This window comes from Malaclemys terrapin, chromosome 2, assembly GCF_027887155.1.
Source record: "Malaclemys terrapin pileata isolate rMalTer1 chromosome 2, rMalTer1.hap1, whole genome shotgun sequence".
Lineage (NCBI taxonomy): Eukaryota > Metazoa > Chordata > Testudines > Emydidae > Malaclemys > Malaclemys terrapin.
The window spans coordinates 228,662,336-228,672,529 of record NC_071506.1 but is presented as its reverse complement, the minus strand read 5'-3'; the positions used below and the strand labels follow the sequence as shown (position 1 = coordinate 228,672,529).

At 39.5% G+C, this 10,194-nt stretch overlaps 1 protein-coding gene across 1 annotated transcript; it reads left to right on the top strand.

Annotated features, from left to right (window-relative positions):
- The first annotated feature begins 212 nt into the window (after window positions 1-212).
- On the top strand, window positions 213-3,549 carry LOC128831326 (dynein axonemal heavy chain 11-like). Its single transcript, XM_054017637.1, has 2 exons — window positions 213-440; window positions 3,385-3,549. Exons 1-2 carry the CDS (start codon window positions 213-215, stop codon window positions 3,547-3,549), a joined length of 393 nt encoding a protein of 130 aa, XP_053873612.1.
- The last annotated feature ends 6,645 nt before the right edge of the window (window positions 3,550-10,194 follow it).

Here is a 10,194-nt window from a genome sequence, read left to right as displayed (position 1 = left end):
CTGAGGGGATTTGTAATGCGGGACGAGCTGGGGCTGTAGAGGGAACTGAACTGCAAACCACCCGGGCCAACCAGGGCTGGTGCATTTGCCAGGGGACACACAGTGGTATCTGCTGTGCAGGCGGGAGTTTGAAGGAGAGGGACAAGTTATTCCCTGAGCAGCAACTTGCGCGTCAGCGGCTCCCACCAGCCCCTCCAATTCTTGGGCTGGAGATGGAGGAGGAAGAGGCTGCGCAGGAAGAAAGTTTCTCTGAGGAGGAAAGGGTCCAGTTTGTGGGGCGCCGTTTGGCACTTTTGCTGAACTTTCAAGCAGAGAAATGGAGCAAATATCTTGAAAATGAGGAGAACCAGAAAATCCTGGCGGAGTTTTTGGATAAAACCGAACCAGCTTTCTTGCTGTTTTGCTCTCCTCTGGCAGGAACGTTAACTGCTATGCAGAAGGTAAGGTGCTGAAGTTTGAATTACAAATTCGGTACCCTTTGGGCTTCGGGATGCTGCAAATATATTTGCTAGTGTTTTATAGCACAGAGACCTTAAGACATGCCATGAAAAGCACGATCCCACGGCTTGGCTCTTTCAGGGTTAGGACTTCCCGATGAATGGAGTCAAGCCTCTTAATATTAGTAGAGATGGGATAAATTGGGAGCAGAGTTAAATTTTATCTGAACCACCATCACCAACAATGTTTAGACCCTTCTGGTTTTGTCCCCGCTGCAATGATTCTAAGGGGGAAATAAGTGGAAATATATGAACACATTTTATTGAAGTTAATTTCACTTTAATCTTTAGTATAGATGTTCTAGCATTAATGCACTCTGTAGAAACCACTTCAGTGTCAGCCATTCCTTTCCACCCCTCTGGTGCTCTTATCCCTTTTCTTAAGGCCGGGGTCTTCCCTTAAATAGTGATATTCAGACTCAGATTTTGGAGGAGCAAGTGGCTTTTTTAAAGTGTCTCCTGTGGTAATTTGCATCACATGATTAAAACAGTGATTTAATTACTAACCAATCAGGATATTTTACTGTGTTATTAAGTTATCAGCTTGTACTATTAACTTCTTTGCTGTGAGAATGGTTATATATAGTATTGTAGTAAATGGAAACAATGAATTCACAGTACTATGGCTCTGTTGGGTAATGTTGATTGCTAATTTGGCTCCTGAATCACTCAGATCTGAGTATCACTGGATTTAAAATGTGATTTGGTTAAGGTAGGATCATATTGGGACAGACAGGCCCTTACACTTGTGAGTACACAAATAGATCCATTTAAATCAATTGGATTACTCATGGGAGTAACTGCTCACCAGTGTGAGTATGGGGGCCCAGTCTGGTCCAGAGTGATGGAGAGGACTCAACCCTCTAGACTATTAACCTATCCTGTTTAAAATACATGGGTTAAATCCTGGCTCCACTGAACTCAATGGCAGTTTTGCCATTGACTTCAGTGAGACCAAGACATCACCCACGGAATGTAATAGCTAACAAACTACTGGTTTTAGCTAGGAACGCAAGTAACTGAGAGTACTTAATATTGTATATGTGTGTTCCTTAGTTAATACCTCAATTCCTAAAGATATCCGTGCACTTAGTTAAAATACCCTCTGTACATCTACATCACTGGAGATTAAAAATATAATAATTTGTCCTTGAATTATCTTGATCATTGGCTATCAGCTTATCATTAACACTGTAATGCAATAACTGTCCTCCAAGACAGTTTCTACCACCAGAATTGGGTCTCTAGGGGAATAAAAGGAGTTACTTTGTTCAGTATACTATCCAGTTTCCCTAAATTAATAAAAAAAAAAATCTCACCTGTAGCCCTCTTCCCACATATTTCTTGACCCTTGGAGTACTATTTTGCTATCGCTTATGTCCCTTGCCAAAGAATCCAAACAGAAAATCTATATCAAACCAATGGGACAAGAGTACGCACAACAATAATGGGTGCTCCAAGCCACTGCCTGATGCGGGCCATTCCATGGCCACCCTGTGCCACTTAATTATAGTAAATATCATTAGTTTGTCTTAAAATATCTTCACAATACTGCCTTGAATGTGTGACTTAATCCAGAAAAGGAGCACCTTTGTGGCTTTGTATTTTAAAAACAGTTTATAGGACAATTTTATAAAGCCTGGCTCTGGTCAAAGCCTCTTGTGGCAAACCGGATCTAAGTTCTGCTGCAAGCACAGCTACTTTCTGTGGCAGACTGAAAAATATATGGTCGCTTAAACTGAGGGTTTTTAATTAATTAAATATGAATATAAATAACAGTCAGTACACTAGCTCTGTCTTTCTCTGTATTTAAATTCAATTTATTTTACACTATCCCCACATTTTCAGTTATTGTTCAGATTTTGTACTGGCAACACATAGGTTTGTAGCATTGTTGAAATTGTCCGGGGTAAAGCTGTGAAAGTTTTGGCAGTTGGTTAGGAATGTCTTGAAGCTTTGATTTCAGCTGTCTGCAGACCCTGGAAGATGACAATGTATCAGTTGTTGCATTCAGTTTGTTTGTACAGTTTCTTTTGCAACCAGGAAGTCTTGTGTGTGTGTGTGTTGTGTGTGTTTTTTTTTTTTTTTTTTTATGAAAGGTTAGATTGTGGAGCACGTTCTGAACAAGGGTGGAATCAATGGCAAATTCCATAACTCTCAAATGATGAAATACATCCATCTCAAAGAAACGTAAAATTGAAAATTTAGGGCCAGATTGTTGTCCATCTAACACTTTCATGAAGAGGGATATGGTTTTGGAAAGAGTTAATTTATTGTTGGATGTGAATTAATAATTATGCTAAACTGCTGTCAGAAACATTCATTTAGCTTGTATTGAGTGGAAGTTATGGGCATATATCAGGGGATAGAATTTGGCCCTATATATCATCTGAAAGTACTTTACAGACATCACGTATGGGGTTCATTTCACCCATCCCCGAGATGCAAGCACATCGTTGTCTGAAAATGTGGCCATAGTTCTCTATCAATATGATATAAAATAGCATTTTTGGTTCTTGTTTTTGAGGGTTCTTTTTTTTTTAACTGGTGCCTATTTGCAAAAGATCAACCACAGGCAGGTGAAAAATCAGACGTTAAAGCAAGTCCAAGGTCTGGGTACAGATTTTTGGACACTCGCACAGCACAGGGATTCTGAAAAGGTGCTTCAGAGTCCCAGGCTGCTCTGCTGCCAGCTATTTTTGTACCTCTGTGCCCTGTTCCCTCCACTCAGGCCTGACCAGGACCTCAATATTGTATCAGAGTGGTAGCCAATATTCCATATTGTATGTCACCTAAAAGGCAGCTATTGGTGTTTATTCTCTGACTACTTTGTACTGTAAAGATCATATTCTTGTAGAACCGATAACCTATGATTCTCTTGTTTTAGATACCCAGTGATGTAACACATAAATTAGTTTGCATTATGAAGACCACGGAACGCATTGGAACAGACAATTACAAAAAAGAGCTGGTATTTGAAGAGTTGTCTGCAACACCACTTGAGCATACAGTTGATTTCATAGAAGAGGTATTTATAACTAAACATCTGTGATAAAACTTAAAATTTGAGTCTTGCATTTATTATAATTTCCACCAGATAGTGGACAGCAGAAAAATAATGCTTACACTGGTCAAATAAAAAAAAATTACAATAAAACTGCAGCTATTCTGTTGCTTAGACATGTCACAAAAGGATGGGTAGTGTAATATATGTTGTATTATTAATTATTTATTTATTGTAATTGAAGTGATTTCATCATCTGAATTGTTGTGAAGCTTGAAGCACACACTGAACATTTTGTATAACCTGCTTGTAATAGGTTACGTGCTTGCTTCATTCTGTTCAAGCATCTAGAACCCGTTTTCAGTAGGCCAGATTTTGTGAGGGACATTGTACAGTACTCCGCTTGTCCAAAGGATGTCAGCATGAAAGATGGGTTAGGAGTCAGTTCTCCTATGGCTGATTATTATCTCTCAGGCTGGGTCTACACTACCGCCTGAATCGGCGGGTAGAAATCGACCTCTTGGGGATCGATTTATCGCGTCCCATCGGGACGCGACAATCGATCCCTGAATCGACGCTCTTACTCCACCAGCGGAGGTGGGAGTAAGCACCATCGACGGGAAGCCGTGGAGGTCGATTTTGCCGCCGTCCTCACAGCGGGGTAAGTCGGCTGCGATACGTCGAATTCAGCTACGCTATTCACGTAGCTGAATTTGCGTATCTTAAATCGACTCCCCCCTGTACTGTAGATGTAGCCTCATTCAGGAATATCGAAATAGCAGATGGCAGTTGCATGCCAAAAGTTAAGAGTATATGCAGTCATTACTCCAGGTCAGAACTATGTTAATTTTAATAATTAAAAATAGCTTTCACAGTCACATGAGCAAAAATTTTTTTGCATCTGATGAATCTATAACTATTTCATAGGAAGGGCAGGGGCACTGAAACAATTTGTATGGTGGGGTTGCTGACAGCCATTGAACCAAACTCTAAACCCTGTATATGATGGAAACCACTTCAAGTCCGGGGCAGGAGGTGCGGCAGCCCTCCCTGCTCCTCCCCCCCCCCCCCCTTAGTTCCAGTAACTATGAGGAAGGGAGTATAGGATCGGTGAGAGGGATATATAAAAAGTTTTTCCCACTAATAGGAGTTCAGTTCCAGTAGATCTCAGCCAAAATTTTACTCCACTTTTGCTGAACCTTCTTCTGAAATGTAAATCAAAAGATAAATAAATATATATATGCAAAGTTTTAAAATCTTGTCACTTTTTGGTTATATTCTATTTCTTAAAAGGAGGAATATGAAAACAAGTAACTGGATGAGATAAGTTGCATAGCATCAGACAGACATCAGAAATAATTCATTTGGTATACATGTAATTTCCTGTTACATAGATACATAGTCATATTATCCAAAACACTTTACTTTAGTTTTTACAGTCTGTGTTGGTAGGCTCTCAGGATCAAATTCAATGCTGAAAAAGTAGTGCAACATGTTTGACATCAGTGCTTGCATCAGGATTGAATTTGGCTCTGAGTTTTAAAGTTGCATTTGGAATCTTATGGTTGGAAGAAAAGCATTTTTTTAATTACAAATGTAAATGCTTGATTCCCCAGATCTCCAGGTATCACTTCTTTGTGTTTGGGTCTATAGCAAGACCACTGTCTCCTTTTAAAATTGTACTTAAAAATATTTCATATGTTAGTCACTGCTCCTCCTGGCAGTCAGTTAAGACACTCACATGTGGTCAAATTCTGGTCTGAGTTACAGTGCTGTAAATCCACTGAAGTAAATCAAGTTACTCTGGATTTACACCACTGTTACTCAAGGCAGAATTTAGTCCTTAGTAAGAAAATAGCTCAGTCAGAATACAAAAACTTAAAATTCCTGGTAAGCATTAGAAAAACAGGACTTTAGGAATTTAAATATGAAAATGAACACAGTAGAAATGAGAGTATATTAATACATCTCCAAAAATGTTCCCTTTGCATGATTCTTTTTCAATGTTATAAATGTAATTTAATTTTCAAATTCTTTGATTAATTAGGAATATAATCAATTGTGTTTCAGTAAGGTGAAAAATATGTGCAATTAAGATGTAGTAATCCAAAAATTATTTTTAAAAATTCTTAGTGATAGACGCTAAGACTAGATGGGCACAGTAGATTCTCACTATGTTGGCCAGTGACTTTGTTGATCCTGAATTGGTCATTATTTTGGGGTGGCAATGTCATTCAGGAGGAAGTTATTGTCTTGGCCAATGGAAACAAGCTGGTTAAGAGCAAAAGAGGCAATAGAACTTTAGCAAACTTACACTGGAAAGATAAAAGATGAAATTCTGGCCCCACTGAAGTCAGTAGAACTCCCATTGACTTCAATGAGGCAGGGTTTCTCACATTTCGTTGGAAATCCCTTTTTTTTTATAGAGGCTGGCAAAGTCAAGTGGTGTGTTTTTTTGTTTGTTTTTTAAATTCATGGAGAGGGAGTGAGGCCACAAATTCCACATTTACTTGGGAGCCTATTGTCCTTTGTGAAAGCTGATGTATTTGGTTTGTCTATACATTCAATTTGTTCAGATGTATTTAGTATTAAAAATTATTTTTTCCTGGTTTGTTGCTATAGAGGATGTACAGCAACAAACAAGCATTTGGAATTTAGTTGTGACAAATCATACTGATAGTGCTACTCTAGCTGTTTACCTGACACATTCTGCAGAAATCAACTGAGAATTTCACAACAGTAGTACCTGTTCAAATATTTGATTTAAAGATCTTGCATAACCTGAGACGACTCATGTGTTGCTGATTATCTATATTAGAGGGCATGTCAAAGACTTCAGCAAATGAAAACAAAACTGCAGTTACTACTTTTTAAAAGTAGTAAAAGTATGGATGGATGAGAAACTGGAAGGTCAGTCATTTTAAAAGCAGCTTCATTATGTCTGTTTAGTATATAAACAAGAAATTTCATTGAGTTTCTTATGTTCTCATTTAAAAAGTTGTTCACAATATGCAATAAAATTTCATACCACAAGGGAGTATTCAACAAAAATAAGAAAATGAAAAATCAAACAACTTGCTCCTTTTCACTTTCCCTTCAAAACAAAATCAAGCCGTAGCAGTTTCCATAGATCTGGAAAGGTTAAAGAGTAGCCTTCTTAATAAAGTCTAACTCTGACTCATCCTTCATATCCAGTTTAACACTAATCTGTTCCAAGGCACAGCCCTTTGAAGAAAAATATGCGCAAATTCTAAGACGGCTCACCAACCATGCTGGGAATGGGTGCCAGAGTCCTGTAACCATCTGCTGAGGCTTAAAAAGGAATTCCCAAGGGAGATTAGGGTCAGGAGAGAGCTGCAGGGAGGCTCTTCTGTGAGAGAACTGTGCTGATTGGTCACCAGGGCCAGCCAGGAAGGAGGACTGGGGAGACCTGCTCCTGAAGGAAGAGGGAGCTTTGAACTCAGGGAGTGGGATATGGACCCTAGGCTTCAGAAAAGCAGACTTTGACTCCCTCAGGGAACTGATGGGCAGGATCCCCTGGGAGGCTAATATGAGGGGGGGAAAGGAGTCCAGGAGAGCTGGCTGTATTTTAAAGAAGGCTTACTGAGGGCACAGGAACAAACCATCCTGATGTGTAGAAAGAATAACAAATATCGCAGGCGACCAGCTTGGCTTAACAGAGAAATTTTCAGTGAGCTTAAACACAAAAAGGAAGCTTACAAGAAGTGGAAACTTGATAATGACTAGGGAGGAGTACAAAAATGTTGCTCGAGCATGCAGGGGTGTAATCAGGAAGGCCAAAGCACAATTGGAGTTACAGCTAGCAAGGGATATGAAGGGTAATAAGAAGGGTTTCTACAGGTATGTTAGCAACAAGAAAAAAGTCAGGGGAAGTGTGGGACCCTTACTGAATGGGGGAGGCACCTAGTGACAGATGATGTGGGAAAAAGCTGAAGTACTCAATGCTTATTTTGCCTTGGTCTTCACAGACAAGGTCAGCTCCCAGACTGCTGCACTGGGCAGCACAGTATGGGGAGGAGATAAGCAGCCCTTGATGGTGAAAGAACAGGTTAAGGACTATTTAGAAAAGCTGGACATGCATAAGACCATGGGGCTGGATCTAATGAATCCAAGAGTACTGAGGGAGTTGGCTGACGTGATTGCAGAGCCATTGGCCATTATCTTTGAAAACTCGTGGTGATCGGGTGTGGTCCCGGATGATTGGGGAAAAAGGCAAATATAGTGCCCATCTTTAAAAAAAGGAAGAAGGAGAAGCCAGGGAACTACAGACTGGTCAGCCTCACCTCAGTCGCTGGAAAAATCATGGAGCAGGTCCTCAAGGAATCCATTTTGAAGCACTTGGAGGAGAGGAAGGTGATCAGGAACAGTCAACATGGATTCACCAAGGGCAAGTCATGCCTGACCAACCTGATTGCCTTCTATGAGGAGATAACTGGATATGGGGAAAGCAGTGGATGTGATATACCTTGACTTTAGCAAAGCTTTTGATACAGTCTCCCACAGTATTCTTGCCAACAAGTTAAAGTATGGATTGGATGAATGGACTATAAGGTGGTGTCATGAACATACAGCTAAGGGTAGCCTAAAATCCCTCTTTTACCTGTAAATGGTTAAGAAGCTCAAATAACCTGGTTGGCACCTGACCAAAAGGACCAATAAGGGGAGAAGATACTTTCAAATCTGTGGGGGAAGGTTTTTGCTTTGTGCTCTGTGTGGTGTTCTCTCTGAGACAAAGAGAGAGACCAAGCAAGTAATCCAGCTCCTACTGAAATGATACATCTAATATTACAGAAATAGTAAGTAATAACAAGGAAATGCATTAGATTCTTTTGTTTTATTCTTGTGAATTTTCCCTATGCTAAGAGGGAGGATTATTCCTGGGTTTTTTGTAACTTTAAAGTTTTGGTGACATTTTAAAGAGTGTCCCAAATTATGTTGCCTCAAAATGCCAACAGAGATTTTTATAAAATAACTAAATTAAACACTGAAATTGCTCTCTGGCATATGAGAGGCTACATAGAATGTATCCTCAAGGGCTTCTAGTGGTGGCTAGTTAACTGCAAGAGCAAGGCAAAAGTTGTTTGTGTATTCACCAGAATCTCTACATGAAATTATAGACTCATAGTATGAAATATGGATAGTTTATTTTTTGGATTAAATTTTTGAATCTACTGCCAATAGCTACTACTTCCTCTCTGTGGCTCAGATCCAGCAGAGTGCTTGCATACAAGTTTAACTGCAATCACATGAGTAATCTTATTGCCTTCAATGGAACTATTCAAGTGCTTTAAAAGTTAAGCAGGTGCTTAAGTGCTCTGCTGGATTGCAGCCTGTTCTCTCGCTCCCCTTCCATGTTCCCCGATCTCTTTTCCACTTACTATGTATTTCCCTTTCAGTCTTAGTGCTCTTCATTCAACATGACTTCAGTGGCTGTTTCAATGGGAGCAGCAGTGATTGGTTGAATGTTCTAATTTGCATGGCTGGTGTCACGCACACGGATTAAGAGGGGTTTAATTTTAAGACTGCTTTTCATGGAATTATGTATATATATAGTGCCTGGATTTAAGGACAGTAACAGTAAAATACTACTTGAGGGAAGGAAAAATATTTAAATAGTGATATAATCCCTGAGAAGAATTATTGCACAACAAATGTAATTTTTGTATCCCTTGGGCAATATTTTACAATGCTACTGTTTGAAATACTAGATGCTATTTGTTTTATTACGCTCAATTGTTATTACATAAAAGTACATGTGTTGTTTTAAAGGGATGTGTGTGCTACATTGCTCAGGGTATTTCTTTTGTTTTATTTCTAAGAAAGTCAATGTATCACAATATGTGCACTAATTTATTCTCTAGTATTTAGTAGCCATAATGCTAAATTATTTTAGACCACCTGCTGCTGTTTCAACCAGAGTTAAGAAAATAGAAAAATATGATACAATAGTGCCTTTTGTCATCATTTACCTGAATCTTTCTGATGTTAATTGGAGGGACTGAAATATGGGACCAGATTCTCAGCTGGTTTAAAATAGTAGAGCTCCACTGCAGTCAATGAAGCTATGACAGTTTACACCAGCTGAGGGTCTGCCCTGATCTTCTATTATATTTAGACATGATGGTTGTTTTAAATTCTGGAAGATGTATATTTAGACGTCCAGGAAAGTCCGTCCTTTTTGATATCATCCTTTGAGCAGGTAGTGGTCATTGCGGTTTCAATAAACAGTATTAAAGCACCATAAATTTACATGGCAATGACACATTCCAGCCCCAAAGAGCTTACATTTTAAATAAGACAAACACATGACAAGAGTTCAGGACAGGTTGTCTGCACAGATTATTGATGAGGGATTGCTCAGAAGGGTAGGATTTATTCTTATTGTTGTAATGTGTGGGGCCTCAATCAGGAGCAAAGCCCCGCTTTGCTAGGTGGAAAGAGAAGAGAAAGGGCTTGGTGAGTGAGGAACTGAGGGAGTGTTCCAGCAGCGTGATGTGAGCATGAAGCCAAAAATGGGAAAATGAGCTGCAGAGTGGAGTAAGGTGAAAGGACTGGGAAGGAGAATGGAGAGAAATTAGATTAAATTTGGGGTTGCAGGGCAAGATTATGTAGAGCCTTGCAGGTGAGGACCATCTTCTTGAATTTAATGTATTAAGCGATAGCAAGACAACA

Excerpts from the sequence above, each read along its gene's own strand:
- LOC128831326 (XM_054017637.1), top strand. The coding sequence starts at position 213 with ATGGAGGAGGAAGAGGCTGCGCAGGAAGAAAGTTTCTCTGAGGAGGAA. Across the intron at positions 441-3,384 it reads CGTTAACTGCTATGCAGAAG|ATACCCAGTGATGTAACACA; the intron begins GTAAGGTGCTGA and ends CTCTTGTTTTAG.